The 16,994-nt window shown below is 38.3% G+C and overlaps 1 protein-coding gene across 1 annotated transcript in view; it reads right to left on the minus strand.

The window, feature by feature from the left end:
* The window catches only part of TICRR (TOPBP1 interacting checkpoint and replication regulator), a 50,769-nt gene that overhangs the window by 26,848 nt on the left and 6,927 nt on the right, over window positions 1–16,994 (minus strand). The window contains exons 2-13 of the mRNA XM_081229360.1: window positions 15,680–15,959; window positions 14,390–14,628; window positions 12,892–13,126; window positions 11,804–11,933; window positions 7,333–7,472; window positions 6,312–6,530; window positions 3,436–3,587; window positions 2,507–2,604; window positions 1,369–1,462; window positions 1,199–1,278; window positions 793–1,029; window positions 183–276 (exon numbers count right to left, since the gene is read on the minus strand). Of these exons, the coding sequence (XP_081085486.1) occupies window positions 183–276; window positions 793–1,029; window positions 1,199–1,278; window positions 1,369–1,462; window positions 2,507–2,604; window positions 3,436–3,587; window positions 6,312–6,530; window positions 7,333–7,472; window positions 11,804–11,933; window positions 12,892–13,126; window positions 14,390–14,628; window positions 15,680–15,959 (1,998 nt within the window). The remainder of the gene's footprint in view (window positions 1–182; window positions 277–792; window positions 1,030–1,198; window positions 1,279–1,368; window positions 1,463–2,506; window positions 2,605–3,435; window positions 3,588–6,311; window positions 6,531–7,332; window positions 7,473–11,803; window positions 11,934–12,891; window positions 13,127–14,389; window positions 14,629–15,679; window positions 15,960–16,994) is intronic.

The following is a 16,994-nucleotide window of genomic DNA, read 5'->3' on the forward strand; positions in this document are numbered from 1 at the left end:
AATAAACTTATATTTCTTTATTCCTTAGATTACAGTTGTAGACACATTTATAAAAATACCTTTTATTTCTGTATCCTCCAATGCTCATTTCTTAAAAGTAAAGACACCGTGTTTCATTCTTATTTATTGTATGAACTCATGCCCAAAGTGATACCACTTTCTACCTCCTGGAAATGACTTACATTTTTCGTAGCTCTCTTGGATACTTTGGGAATTTCAATTTGTCGCAGATTTTGTGAAACCTCTGCAATGCTTTTATGTCTTATTGCATTTTTCCTTTTAAAAATAGAAAGAAACAGTCAATATACACTGAATACAGGTTACAGCTAGTTATATCAGAATGGAACTAGAGTTTAAAATAAAACACTTAAATAAAAGTCAGTTATCTTGAGGTTGGCCTGAACTTACAGTAAAACAAGTCAATCCCAGAATTTCTAAAAGTAACAACTATAAATTTAACTAGTTATGAACAATGAAGAGCATCATGGAAAATATACAAAGTAAGCTGAAACCCCAGGCTTATCTCATGGAAGGTTCCTAGTTCTTGGAGACCCCATGTGGAGAGTCAAGAGGGGACTGTGACTACAATACAAGACTATATGTTCCCCAGATAATATAGAGTGTCAGATGCTCCTTGTTAAGAACTCTAATAATTGGCTTCTGTGATTCAGACATAAGGGCAACTACTAATTCAATAAATTATAGACAAAGACAACTGGACTATGGCTTAAACATACCCCATACCAGAACTGTAACAGTGCAAGTAATTCCTTTAATTCCTTGAGCTCCTACCTTCTCTTCTTAGCTGATCTGGTACGAAGCTCCTCCAGTTGGTCAGATTCAGTGCCACCCGACACTGACCTATGAGCATTTGACATAAGAGGCACAGAAAGGGGTGATTTGCTCCCCTGCGTCATGGAGTCATCACTGAAAAAATCTGTAGGAAGGACACCAGCCAGCTTCTGAGGAATCACAAATCCTAGGCTGTTGTAAAGATTTCCAAGTATCTTTGGGATTGAATCAATATACCTGTGGAATAGATTGATTAAATATGGAACAGTCAGTCACCATTCCACCCTCTCTACTCCCTTCCTCACCCAGCATGAGAAATAGTCCTTACAATTCTACAATTCTGAGACAATACCTACATAAGTTCTTGGTAAAATTATTTTAAATTTAAATTAGTCATCAAACTTACAATTCCAAAATTTCTTCCAGAAACTTTGCTAGGTATGCCGAATCTTCAGTTAAACACACCATGCGCAGCAAACCTGTCACCTGAAGATTTCAGAAAATTACCACATGGCCTCTGCAGGAAGCTGAATGCATCTACAGCACATCCCCAGTGGCACTAAGCAGTATACTTGCCTCCTCCACTACTTGCTCCATTTCATCTATATGTTCATATACGGAAGGGCACTGCCGACACATCTCCAAATGAAGAAATACCTGGAGCTGGCACCTTGAGAGAAAAAAAAAAAGCTTGGTTATATCTGCTTTGAGTGTCACTTAACTGAAATGAAAGTTCCTTCCTTATGCAGAGATCTGTTTACATAAGAAATAACAACCTAAAAGAAGAGCCATTGCTTTCTAAATAGCAGTATGGTTATTAGGTAAACAGGTGTTGCAAACTGAACATTAGAACATTATAGAGAATCAGCTACAAAAGCCTCTTCAAGCAATTGGCAATCTATTTTAAACTGATATATAATCAGCCATTAAAAAGAAAAATGAAATAATTCAATTTGCAGCAATAGGAATGGACCTAGAGATTATCATACTAAGTGAAGTAAGTCAGAAAGAGAAAAACATACATCACTTATATGTGGAATCTGAAATAGGACACAAATGAACTACCTATGAAACAGAAACAGACTCACAGACATAGAAAACAAACTTATGGTTACCAAAGGGCAAAGGGCGTGGGGGAGGGATAAATTAAGAGTTTGGGACTAGCAGATACAAACTATGTTATATATAAAATAGATAAACAACGACATTGTAAAACAACTATACTCCAATAAAAATTTTTTTAAAAAGATAAATAAGGTCCTAGTGTGTAGCACAGGGAATTATATTCAATATCCTGTAATAAACCATAATGGAAAAGAATTTTTTTTTAATGAAAAATTAAATTGATACAAGTAAATCTTGGGAGCTCTGTTTTGGAGTAATGGTTTAAAAAAAAAAAAAGGAGACTTCCCTGTTGGTCCAGTGGAAAAGAATCCGCCTTACCATGCAAGAGATGTGGGTTCAATCCCTGGTCAGGGAACTAAGATCCCACATGCTGCGGGGCAACTAAGTTCACACGCCACAGCTACTGAGCTCGTGCACCTCAACTAGAGAGCCCACGTACTCTGGAACCCGCGCGCCACAACTAGAAGGAAGCCCACGCACCGCAAGGAAGAGCCGCATACTGCAACTAAGACCCAATGCAGCCAAAAATTTTTAAAAATTAAAAAAATCATAATAAATAAATCTTTAAAAAAATTAAAAAGGTAATTACTCTCTGACTTTATCTTCTTTATCCAGTTTTCCTATATTCTGTCGAAGACTTTTGCTAGTTTTCAAGAGGTTGTTTCTTACTTGATGTAGGCAGTTCATCTGAAAATACAAAATTAAATAGGAGAATATTAATATTAATGCTTATCATTATTTCTAATTTCTTCACAGCTGACTAATGCCCTAAGAAGGGAAGTACATCCTCTTTCTTTCATTTGAATGAAAAATAGTGTAATATTCTTTTATATTTTTTAAAAGAACATGTAGAAAAGTGTTTGAGAGCAAGTGGGCATGGATACAGCAAGCCTGTAGATTTGAACTTTCATAAAAGGAAGATTCCATAAAGTAGTGATTGAGAAGTCTAAGCAAAATGAATCAACATTTTAAAGAAATGTTCCAGGTGACTCTAAAGTGCAGCCAGGGTTAAGAACCACTGGCTTGGGCTTCCCTGGTGGCGCAGTGGTTGAGAGTCTGCCTGCCGATGCAGCGGACACGGGTTCGTGCCCCGGTCCGGGAAGATCCCACATGCCGCAGAAACGGCTAGGCCCATGAGCCATGGCTGCTGAGCCTGTGCGTCCGGAGCCTGTGCTCCGCAGCGGGAGAGGCCACGGCAGTGAGAGGCCCGCGTACCGCAAAAAAAAAAAAAAAAGAACCACTGGCTTAATTCATGCAGCTAACATGCAACTCAGATGAGGATAGAGCTTTCACTGGAAGGGAAGTACATGTAATTACTCCCACTTGGCCCATTTCCTTGATTTCTGCCTTCCCAGTGGACTATGTCCATCTTTCAAGACCTAGAATTGTGCTCACCCCCTCACTCATCATTTTTGAAATGTGCACTGCGTAACACATATTTTCCAAGACATATGAGCCAGACCCACCAACAAGCAACTAACAGTGTTATGACAAACAACAATATCCAGATTCCCTTACTTCTAATTCCTTGGTGCCTTTGGACTTTAGGAATGCTTTAATGTTTGAGATCATGTTCTGAGCACATGAATACAACACGATTTCTCCTGTGGCCACAGTCTTTTGGTAATTTTCATGTATGTAAGATAGTAGCTCCTCCTCAGTTTTAAAATCTGTGGGGAAAAAAAGTCAAATTGATCATCAGACCCAGCTGAAGTCATTGTATTGTTTAAGCCAGTGGTTATCAACTGGGAAGTTTTGCTGCCCAGGGACATCTGGCTATGTCTGGGTGGCAGTGACTAGTGGGGAGAGGGAGGGTACTACTGGCATCTAATGGGGTGGAGGCCAGGGATGCTGTTAAACATCTTATAGTTCATAGAGGATTATCTGGTCCAAAATGTCAAAAATGTTGAGGTTGAAAAGTTCAGAGTTAGTGATTAATTTTAAGGGTTTGCAAATCACATGTACATGTTATAAATTTAAGGATAACCAGTAATGGAGAAGAAATAAACTATACAACCTCCAAACTTAGCAGAAAGGAAAAAGATGCATAAAGAAAACTTGATTAATCCCATAGCCTGCTAGAAAGGCAAAACAACAATCGAAAGCACAAAATAAGACACTAAAATACACCCTAGCTTATCAGTAATCATAATAATTATAAATATTTATTTTACGAATACACTTGCTGGTTAAATAAAAGATAGAGGGCTTCCCTGGTGGCGCAGTGGTTGAGAGTCCGCCTGCCGATGCAGGGGACACGGGTTCGTGCCCCGGACCGGGAAGATCCCACGTGCCGTGGAGCGGCTAGGCCCGTGAGCCATGGCTGATGGGCCTGCGCGTCCGGAGCCTGTGCTCCGCAACGGGAGAGGCCACGAAAGTGAGAGGCCCGCGTACCGCAAAAAAATTATGCTGTTTACAAAAGACATACCCAAAACACGTGACAAAGAAACAGTGGAAATAAAAGAATAGAGGTATAATCACAAGGAAAACATAAATGATTTTGTATAGACCTAAAAAGAAAGCCTCAAAATATATGATGCAAAAATTGGCAGAACTGCAAGGAAATTTAGACAAATCTACATAGTGGAAGACTATAATACAATCATCTCAGTTATATATTCTTTTAAGTCGGAAAAAATTAATAAGGATTTTGAATATTCAAATATTAAGATGAATATTTATGGAACCAAGTACCCCAAAATTAGAGAATACACATTATTTTCAAGTACACATGGAATATTAACAAAACAATCACATATTAGGCCATAGAGTTTCAACAAATATTAAAGATTCAATATCTTACAGAACACATTGTGCACAGTCCAAAAAAATTAAAAGCTAATTACAAAAATAAATCATTCCCTTCTATTACTGATGTCAGAAAATACTTAGATGTATCAATGAAAACAGAATATAGCAAACTTATATAATGCAGCTAAATTTATACCTAAAGGAAAATTTATAGACAAATTATCTTTTTAAAGAAAAATTTAAAACCAAATTAGCTAAGGGTCCAAGACAAGAAATAACACAAAAGAGTAAATCCAAATAATAAAGAAGGCAATAATAAAGATAAAAACAGAAATGAATTAAGTAGGAAAAAAAGAAATGAGAGAGCAACAAAAACAAAGATGATTCAAGAAAATAAAGCAGAAATTCAAAATACTATTAAGAGATAAGGTTTAAGTTCAATTTTTCCATAAACATATCCAGTTATTCCTGCACCATCTGTTGAAGATTATCCTTGTCCTGTTGAATTGTTGGGGGCACTACTGTCAAATATCAATTTACCACTGTTGTGCAGGTCTATTTCTGGAAAGGATCTAGTCCAGAAATTATGCTAATGCCACATTGTCTTGCATTACTGTTAATTTTGCTCTCCCATCCACATTCTGGTATACCATACTAGCTCATCGAAGATGTGCTGTCTCACTCAAACTGATTATCATCTATGATCCAGTATTCCACAGGAAAAGAAAATGTTTAAAGAAGCAGAAAACATTCATTCCAGAATTTTCGAGAGAACTCAAAGGTGACATCAGGTAATTATTGCCCAAAGTTCATAAGCTATTGTCACAATCACCCCACAGTACTGGCACTGTCAGTGTGAGCTAAGAATGTACCCTGAGAATGAGAAACATACTGTAATTCAATCCATTTTTAAAGAAGAAGAAAGAACAAATAGGAAAATAAAAGCTACTGGACTAAATTCGTCTGCCTGACTTTGAAAGACCTCAATAATCCAAGCCTAGATTATTCACGAACCTTTTCCTTTCTCTTCATTCACAAATGTATAAAACTTCTTTAACCACTTAACTTCTTTAACCACTTAAAGGGCCAAGACACAGCCCTTCTTTGTGACTTTGCTTATGCTAATCCTCCATCTAGCACACACTTCTTTTACCTTTCTGCTTTCTAAACTCTGCTCATTCTTCAAAGTCTAACCTGGGCTCCACTGGCTCCGTAAAAGCCTTCTCAGTCTGTTCTGCTCAAGACTGGACTTTCCCTTTCTTGACTCCTGAATGTAAAATGAACAAGTATTACTTTACTTCCAAAATGAACAAGTATTTACTTCCAAAATGAACAAGTATTTTCTGTTACAGTCTCTTGGCTCTCTTATGTATCCATTTCACCAATTTGTTGTGTATATGAATGTGTATATATATATATATATATATATATGTTCATTATTATTCTTTGTAGCTGGATCATAAATCTAAGGAGAGGAAATTATCTTATTATTTACTGTACTCCCTATAACACACTTGTGGACATACAGTAGATAGCCAATAAATGTTCATTAAGCGAGGGATATGATTAAAACTTAAAAATATGAGAGTACAGAAGAGTAAACATGAATTTAGATACCAAAATGCAATGGAACTGAGGAATACCTTTAGGTTTAGAACTTCTTAGTGTTCTTCCTTTGTTTTCCAATTTATCTGCTGTTCTTCCATTGGCTATCTTTTGGATCCCTTTCTCCCCAGCTGTGTCTGGACTGCCATCTGGATGTAACTTCTGAGCCTTTACATTCAGTCTTGCAACATTCAGCATCTTTAAGGAACGGCACATGGTATTCATCTTCTGCCTCACTGGAGTACGAGGGACACCTCCTACCAAAACGACGTCGTGGGAAGGAAAGTAAAGTAACTTTTACTTCTGTGGAATCAAGAACTACTTTAATCCAGATGAAATATTCTGTGAAGGAATATTGAAATGAAGTATATCCATTCAGAATGATCTGAATTAGGTAGTTCTTGCATCTCTTTCTACCTACAACACAGGGTAGAAAGAGCTCTTTTTTAAACTGAAGTTTAGGAACTAAATATCTCAAGGTGATTTTTACAACTAATGCCAAAGAGACAACAGACAAATGCCAAACTGACTCATTTTGGTGTTACCCAGTAGTCACAGAGTTGTGATGAAACTCTTTTGAAAGGCAATTAAGCAGTCTGCATCCAGAGCTCCCTTTTCCATGAATAACTTGTTCATGGAAGCTTATACTAAGGAAATCACTCAAAGGTAAACCATATGCATGATGTACACTACAGTATTATTTATAATGGTAAAAACTGAAAACAATCTACATGTTCAACAACATAAGAAATTTGCAAATTTTGTTAAGCAATGAGGTAACTAAAAAAGCAAAGTAGCAGATAAACAAGTAATTATAAGCAGCACACAAAGTTGTATTTAAATTTCTGTTATAACTAAAAACAAAAATGGTTTAATTCATTAAGAAGGTAGGATTGTGGGAGATTCTTAAAATCACTATTGTACTAACATAATTACTTTCAAATATGACTTGTCCTTCTTTATTCAGTTACCATTTCAACTTCATTTTAAGGAATATCAATCTTTTAAAACACACAGTGTCAAAAAAGACTGTAAGAAACAGCCTTTCTATGTGCTTACGCTTCTTTTTGCTGTCTTCCTGATTGGACACAGTATATTCTTCACGAGACTTTCTCTGGTAGAGCTCAGAGAGGCAACGTGTCAATTCACTTTCAGTTTTGGAAGGCTCTTCCTTATTAGATGAGGCAGCCTGTAGTAACCTGTTAATAAGTCAAGATATCTAGTACAAAGTTGAAATTCTGATTTTCCAAAATGCTTTAAAAACAAAGCAACAACAGTATTCATTATCCTTTTAAAAGCTAATCAAAAGATGTCTCCAAGGGGCCTCCCTGGTGGCGCAGTGGTTGAGAGTCCGCCTGCCGATGCAGGGGATACGGGTTCGTGCCCCGGTCTGGGAGGATCCCATATGCCGTGGAGCGGCTGGGCCCGTGAGTCATGGCCGCTGGGCCTGCGCATCCGGAGCCTGTGCTCCGCAACGGGAGAGGCCACAACAGTGAGAGGCCCGCATACCGCAAAAAAGAAAAAAAAAAAAGAAAAGAAAAAAAAAAAGATGTCTCCACAAGATGCCTTCACAAGTATTTTTTCTCAGGAGGGAAAATGTCCCTCTTCTCATTTATGATTTGTATAAATTCAGGGGCAGAAGCTACCTGTTCACAAAACCATTAATGTATTAATACATACAGTATTGACTTTTATTAATAAGATTCTTCATGTCCTAGGGTACATGTCTCATTATGGCAACTATTCCACTCACTTCTGGGCTTCCATAATTTTGACCCAGTTTCCATACATAAAAGTCAAGATGATGTAATACAGTGTAGTGAGTATCAGAATAACTTTTGAGTAATTGTTTCACACTCTAGTAAACTAATTTGGGACTGATGAGCAGGGAAAGAAATAGGGCAGGGGAGATGATTAGTTATTAACTGCTTTCCCTCCTACAGCTAAATACCAGTCACTAAGGAAATAATGAAAATAGCACAACTTTCAAAATGTATTATTTCTGGGGCTTCCCTGGTGGCGCAGTGGTTGAGAGCCCGCCTGCCGATGCAGGGGACACGGGTTCGTGCCCCGGTCCAGGAGGATCCCACGTGCCGCGGAGCGGCTGGGCCCGTGAGCCATGGCCGCTGAGCCTGCGCGTCCGGAGCCTATGCTCCGCAACGGGAGTGGCCACAACAGTGAGAGGCCCGCTTACCGCAAAAAAACAAAAAACAAACAAACAAAAACCCCCAAAATGTATTATTTCTATTTCATTATCTTCCATTATCTGATATCATCTGACTTAAAAGTAGCAGAAAGTTATGGTGTCATTAGTTGAATTAGTTCATACAAGCAGCAGGTCTGAAGCAGCCTAATTCTCCTAAGTGTGCTGGTATGTCCTTGAGCAGTGAGGAGGGTTGCTTTCTCCCCGTTAATTTACTGTAACTGCTTCAGATTTTTTTTAAATAAAATTAAGCATCATGGACACAGAGAAAGCCTCACCCAATTTCTTCCCATCCCTTCCTCCCAGAGGTATTCCTAGATTCGTGTGTACCTTATTTACAGAGACATACATATGTAACAAAACGAACAAACTGCTGTTTCATATGTTGTAAATCTTATGAAAATGGTATCATACAACACCATCCTTTGGCAATTTTGTTTGCACTCAACATATTTTTCACGTGTTGCTCTGGTTTATCCAGTTTTACTAATCTATGTATAATATTCTATTGTAAAACTATACTGTAATTTATTTATCCATTTCCCTGCTGAGAGTCTGCTAGTCCTTTCCACTGGAAATGAACATTCTAGCACAGCTCTCCTTGTGTTTGTGCAAAAATTTCTTCAGTGCAGACACCTAGAAGTAGAATTGCTGAGTGTCAGAGTATGTGAAGTTTCTGCTTTACTAGGAACATTGTTCTCTAAAATGGTTGTAACCACTTTACACTTCTACCATCTAAAATGTGCTCATTTCCCACATGCTAATTTTTGACAACCTAATAGGTGTAAAATAGAATCTGGTGGGTTTTTCCATGTTGTGGTTTTAATTTCCACTTGCCTACGCTGGGTATCTTTCCAAATTACTGCTCTGTTGGATTTCCTCATATGAATTGCTTGTTCACAATTTTTAAAAAAATTTATTTATTTTTGGCTGTGTTGGGTCTTTGTTGCTGCACGCAGGCTTCCTCTAGTTGCGGCAAGCGGGGGCTACTCTTCGTTGCGGTGCGCAGTCTTCTCATTGCAGTGGCTTCTCTTGTTGCAGAGCATGGGCTCTAGGCGCACGGGCTTCAGTAGTTGTGGCTCATGGGCTCTAGAGCACAGGCTCAGCAGTTATGGCACATGGGCTTAGGTGCTCCACGGCATGTGGAATCTTCCTGGACTAGGGATCGAACCCATGTCCCCTGCATTGGCAGGTGGATTCTTAACCACTGCGCCACCAGGGATACCCCGCTTGTTCACATTCTTTGCCCGATTTTCTATTGGATTTCTTTTTTTTTTTTTTTTTTTTTTTTTTTTTTTTTTTTTTTGCGGTATGCGGGCCTCTCACTGTTGTGGCCTCTCCCGTTGCGGAGCACAGGCTCCGGACGCGCAGGCCCAGCGGCCATGGCTCACGGGCCCAGCCGCTCCGCGGCATATGGGATCCTCCCAGACCGGGTCACGAACCCGTATCCCCTGCATCGGCAGGCGGACTCTCAACCACTGCGCCACCAGGGAGGCCCTGGATTTCTTATTTTTAGGAGATCTGTACTAACTTGGATACTAATCCTTTGCTGGTTATATGGATTACAGCTACCCAAGTCTATGACTAGTCTTCATCATATAAACATTTTAAAATTCATTATAGTCATATATGTTCCATCATGGTTTGAATTTTTTAGGTCTTATTTGAGAAATCCACCCTTAGCCTAATCTTCTTCTCTAGTGTTTCTCCTTCTTACAATTTTAAAGTTTTTACTTTTCACGTTTGGTTTTTTCAGTTTATTTGGAATTTATCATTATGTCTGCTGTGAAGTAGAAATCTAATTTTTTATCTTTTTCTTCTGGATAGCCAATCAACACCACCATTTACTGAAGTCTATTCTTTCCCTGCTGCTTCTACTCCACTGGTCTATCTGTTGATCCTTGCACCGATACCACACTATGTTATTTACTACAGCCTTATGGTAAATTTTGCTATCTCATATGGGAAGGTGCACCTGTTATGCTCTTAGCCTTTTTGAGCTGTACCATGTCCATGAATCAGAAGACTCATTATTATAAGATGTCAATTCTTCCCAAATGGACCTATAAGCTCAATACGCACTCAATCAAAAATCCTAGCAGGCTTTTTCTGGGTGTGTGGAAACAGGCTGATTCTAAAATTTACATGGAAATGCAAAGTGTCTAAAATAGCCAAAGCAATTCTGAGAAAAAAAAAGAACAAAGTTGAGAGGACACAGACTACCTGATTTCACTACTCAAGATAATGTGGTATTAACATAATTTCTGGACTAGACTCTTTCCAGAAATAGACCTGCACATTGGTGGTCAACTGATTTTGACAAAGGTGCCACAGTGATTGAGAAAAAGATTGTCTTAACAAATGGAGTTGGAACAACTGGGTATCTTTATGGGAAAAATAAACCTCAAATTTACTTCTTAATATTTTGAATTCCTGCCATATCTTTTACATTTCCAATATTATTTATGACTGCTCATACAAGTAGCTCAATCTTGCTATAGATTATTTTATTTGGCTTCTCAAAGAATCATCTTTTTTTTCTTGATTTCTATTTGATTTATTATTTTTATTATTGCCTTCTTTTTTTAATTTTTGGGTTTACTCTCTTGTATTAAGTGTGTCGGTCTCAGCTAATTGGTTTTTATTTTTTCTCTTCAAAAGATACTTTAAATTTCCCTTTAAGTATAAATTTAGCTGCATTATTCAAGTTTGCTATTTTCCTTTTTTATTGAGATTTAATACTAAATATTTTCTGACATCTATGAGTGTATTTTGTTTTTGTAATTAACTTTTTCTAAATTTTTAGTTCTGATAAAATATACAACATAAATTTATCATCTTAATCACTCTTAAGTACAGAGTTCAGTGGTATTAAGTATATTCATAATACCATCATGTCCGTCCATCTCCAGAATTCATCTTGTAAAACTGAAACTCTAGGGGCTTCCCTGGTGGCACAGTGCTTGAGAATCCGCCTGCCAATGCAGGGGACACGGGTTCGTGCCCTGATCCGGGAAGATCCCACATGCCGTGGAGTGGCTAGGCCCGTGAGCCATGGCCACTGAGCCTGCACGTCTGGAGCCTGTGCTCCGCAACGGGAGAGGCCACAACAGTGAGAGGCCCGCGTACTGCAAAAAAAAAAACAAAAAAAAACCCCCTGAAACTCTATACCCATTAAACAATATTCTCCATTTGTAATTAGTTTTTAATATTATTGGACTATACTCAGAAAAGGTGGTCTGTTAAAAACAACAACAACAAACTCACATGCAGATAACTGAGAGCTGACTTCAATAATCAATACCCAGAGAAAAAAATAAGTTTTACCAAAATGACTCCATCAAATTTGAACTGGCACCACTAAAGTTAGAGCAAGGAAACCACTTCTCCACAACAGAGGAATTCCAGGGAGCTGTGCGGCCAAGCTCCTGCTGGGCCCATTCTGGAGTAGGCGGAGCTACAGAAACAAAGGAGCAGAGATGGAAGAGGAGAAGAGGCATTAGAAGCAAAGCAGAGAATTCCAAGCACTTGCTCCTCCCTTGGACTGATTGCATTCTTCCAAAGACATAAAAAGCAGCATCATTAACAAATGTTCCTTCAGCTGCACCCCCACTCCCAACAGGCCTATGTTGTCTATGAAAAATGTGCAAACACGGGCTTCCTGAATGTTCCTCAAACACACCAGACACACAAACCTTGGCACTTACTGTTGCTTCTACAATGTTCTCTCCCTATCACTTCCTTCAAAGCCTTTGCTCAGATATCACTTTTTTAACAAGGTCTGTTTAAAATAACAACCCTCCTATCGTTTAACACTCCCCATTCCTATTTCTCCGCTTTATAACTATAGCACTTAACTCTTTCAAACATACATATAATTTCCTTATTTAATTTATTGCCTTGTCTCCCCTGACTAGATAAGTTTCTTAAGAACAGAGACCTTTGTCTATTTTGTTCTCTGATGTACTCCCAGCCCCTGGAACAGAGCCTGGCATACAGCAGGCACTCAACAAATCTATTGAGTAAATATGAATGGAAGAAATAACAAATTGATTATATTTATATCTATCTAGCATAAATAAGGTTTGTATCATATCAGTAACAGTGCAACAAAGTGGAAGGAAGACAGAATCATAACAGTTTTACATGTAGTCTTTATTAAACATATTAAAAACCAGGTTTCCTCTTATACTTTCAATTTCAAACTGGTTTCACAGAGCCTTTGGCCTCCTCAGAAGTGCCTCAGGATTTCTATAAATAATGATTTAAACTGCCAGAAATATTGTAGCCTACTTTTATCTATTTTATAACAGATATTGGGCTCTACTAAGAGCACATTGAAAAAAAGTTATGTTGCTAGAAAAGATGGTATACCACTAACCTAGAGTATGGTAGTTATTGCTTCAGAAGCTTACCTGAGGTAGCAGGATCTTCAGGTGAATTGTGAATCTGATTCAATACACCATCCACAACCTCAGAAAAAAGGGAAGCTGAAGCCTGGGGGCTCTCTGCCACAACCGTTTGGAGAAAATGTCTTTGAAATTCAGTCTCCTTGGTGTGGAACACAGTGAGAATTGTAGCACTGGCAGAGAAGGGGGAAATAACTCCAGTGATGGGGGGCCAGCCTTCACCAGGGTCCACACTGGTAACCTACATAAGAAGATCTAATTAGTTGGGAATATTGTTGACATATGTCTAAAAAGGCATGTAGTTTAGTAAAAGACAGAATGATCGTTTCATCCAATGATTAATATAAAAGAGAAAACTGGAAAAGACAGACTTCATGGATATTAGTGCTAGAACTGAACTTACTGATCATCTAATCCTAATCCCTCAATTTACAGATAAGAAAAACCTAAGGTTATTAGGAATATTTACTAAGCACTTATTATGTACTTATTATAACTCACTGGATTTCCATAACCACTCTGAAGTAAAAATGATTATTATCGGAACTTCCCTGGCGGTCCAGTGGTTAAGACTCTGTGTTTCCACTGCAGGGGGCATGGGTTCGATCCCTGGTTGGGGAACTAAGATCCTGCATGCCATGAGGCACAGCAAAAAAAAAAAAAAGATTATCCCCATTTTATAGAGGAGGAATTAAGGTTGAGGAATAAGTAACCTGTTTGTCACCCAGTTAATAAGAGGCAGAAGACAAGAGTGTATGAATTTGAAACCCATGCCCTTAACCAGGAATCAATTCTACCACTTAAGGGGATTTATTCAGATCACATGGTGGGCAGCAGAGCTGAGATCTAATCCAGGTCACCTGACGCCCTGACTCCAGTGCTCTGTCAGAGCACATAACTCTTAGAACAACATCTGTCCAAATGACTACTCAGTTTTTCTCTGGAATGTTTTACAGTGGAATCCAGAAGATAAAAGCTTTCTGAGCTTACAAAAGCAAAAGACAAAGTAAGGTAAGGAATTACTGGTAGTTAAAAAATTAGCATCACCTTTATATCAAATCTGGGTATGTATGTATTCCTTTTCAGAAGACATTACTAAATTTGTATAACTACTAGACACTAGTATATCTAATTTTACAACGTAGGGTTTTTAAAAAAAATGAAATATATTTATTACGTAAAAGTAATAAATACATAATGCAACATTTAAAAAATGAGAAACCACCCATCACTTCACTGCCCTAATATAATCATTCCATTTGGCCCACTGCCTCTTCCCTATGTGAATATAATTTGGTTTAATTGGATTCAAGGTACATGCAATTTTTATAAGCTGTTTCGTCATTAATGAGCATTGTCACGATGCTATAATACTTGCAAAAATATCATCTGTTTCACTGAGACTGTATTATGTAGGCACTCCTTGGCTTTTCATAAATGCACTTATTTCACTTTACCAGTGTGTTATTAGACCAGAATAACTTGCCACGTGGAAGATACCTACCAGATGTAACTCTTCAGCAGTCAGGCTGTTTACCAGCTGCTGAAATAACATCCTTTGGGTTGATTTGTTACCCTCTGGACTTTGTAGCATCCAGCTATCAGTGCCCAAAGTGCAGCTTGTTGGGAGGGACCACTGGGTCACTGTGCCTTTTAGAAAAATTCTGACTGGTTTCTGAAAATGTTTCTGATGCATGGCCAAGGGTTCTAGAGTAACTGTCCATGTTTCTTGAATCTCTTTGCCTGTTAGAAATAAAGAATATTGAAATTCTAATATAAGAAGTAGCTCCTAATAAGAGATTTAATAGTAAGAAAAAAAAATTAGATTGCCAGCCGAGGTACTAGTATTGTCACTTAGTTCACACTTCAACCCTCATTCTACTGCTATCATAGTAAGTTCATTCAGTTCTATAGGAAAAGCTGTATATGACTGGAATTACAATGGTGTGACTTGATTTCAGAACTTCTCAATAATTATGACTTAGAAATAAGTATTCAAGCAATACACACACACAAAACCCACTGCTTCTTAAATCCATAAAATACAGTGCATCCTATCTTACGAGTTTAAATTCTAAAGACCATGTAAGACAAAACTGCTTTCCATGAAGAGAGGTGAGGTTCCCTTAACATCTTTCTTTCACTACCAAGCAGTGTTTCCCCGGCTTTAGTAAAATCCTGGCTGAAAGTTTCAAAACTACTCTTGAAATTTCCTTAAATTGTCCATAGTGTATAATATAGTTTTATGTACATATCTGTATATGGTATTATTTATGTGACTACATAATGATTCAGAAATTAGATTCACTATATAGCAAATCATATGATAAAGCAAATTTATGAAGATTCCAACATGTTGGCTCTTCCTGGTACCAGGCACCATTTTCTGCTTCAGTTGACTAATTTGTTATTTCTTCTCTGAGTCAATCATTGATTTTCTATGATCTTCAATTTATCAATCTCTTTTATGAAGCAGTGAAACCTTACTACCCATTTGCTTGGGCACCTGAACAATATTATCCTTCTTTGCAAAAAGTTGGGAAACTCTTTAAAAACATTCACTTGTCCTTTTTACATGGGCTTACAGTTGTACCAAACTTCAGTCCTTTCCTGTGGTATCTCTGATTTTGCTTAGATATCTTTCAATGACAAGCGTTAATGGAGTGCCTAGGCTGCTGGAGATTCTAAATTCTAAAGAATTCATGGGCCTGCCTTGCAGAAATGAATGAAACCCAGACCAACCACCCCATCACCACTCCTCCCCCGCCCCCGGCCCCAAGTATTAGTTGCTTACCTTCAACAGGGAAAAATAATGTTCCTTCCACCCGTGGAAATGAGGCTTCATACTCAGGAGAATTACAGAGCAAACAGTTTAAAGTGGAATCAGTTGGCAGAGTTGAAATCCATGAAGAGAGGTGAGGTTCCCTTGGCAGCTTTCTTTCACTACCAAGCAGTGTTTCCCCAGCTTTAGTAAAATCCTGGCTGAAAGTTTCAAATGGCAAGACAGTGCCTCCTACATGGTGGAGCAGTTCACATACTGTCCAGTACCCAAGGTGGTCCGGAGATTCCCACAACTAAAATAAAAATTACAAAGAATCTTGGGTTATTGTAAGTTAGGCATTCATAAAGCTAAGGGAAATCAGGAGAAAGTAAAGTTGATATGTACATTAAAGGATCAAATTACACAATTAATGTATTTGTTGAACCAAACACAAATAATGGCCAGCATCCCATTACTTGCATAACTGCTATATAATATGCCTTCAAGAAAGCACCTATTTAGAGAAAATAGCACTTCAATTCTATCTTCTGTCAAGGAACAGAAGTGATGCAACTCACGAGGGATAAATCATAAAACGTTAGAAGGAATGCAAAATCATTACACATTAATAAAAAAAAATCATGTCCTCCACAACACAACAGCGGCCAAGTGTCACAGGAGAGAGGCAGGAGCACCTCCCTTAGAGGGTGATCACCACAGACTCACCCACCCTGCCTGCACCCACGGGTCTGTGTGGAGACCAAACGGGTCTTCTCAGTTCTATCTTCAGTGAAAGTCTGGACTCTTACTGCAGCTTACAGTCTGTGCTCTGCCCCCAATCTTTCCTTTGTTTTAAGAAGTATTCTTCGAAACTACGTATCCGACCATGCTACTTCTGTAAAAACTCTGAAGGGCTTCCCACTGCCCTACAGTATAGCCATAAAGCCCTTTACAACCCAGCTCTAAACAATATTTCCAAACACATTAATCTTCCCTCATCCATCCCTACCTTCCAGGCACACTGAACCATTTGCTGTTTGCTGAACATGCCACATTTTACAATGCTTCCGTGTTTTTGCTGGTTCTGTTTGCGGTGTATTCCCCTTCCATCTTCACCAACTGGATGCTTATTATACTTCATTATCTAGCTCAAACCCTGCTGTCTCTGTAAAAGCCATTCCTCACTCCTTCACACATAGCTGATTCTTCATCCAACCTTCTTTCAGCTAACTTTTATTGAGCAACCTTTATGTGCCATTGAGATAGGCTGGGACATGGGACCCTTTACTGGAGTGCTTACACCTGGACAAACGAATACAAAGAAACTATAAGGGACTAAAAATAATTG

Source organism: Mesoplodon bidens (genome assembly GCF_964165515.1).
Source record: "Mesoplodon bidens genome assembly, chromosome: 3".
NCBI classification, from domain to species: Eukaryota; Metazoa; Chordata; class Mammalia; order Artiodactyla; family Ziphiidae; genus Mesoplodon; species Mesoplodon bidens.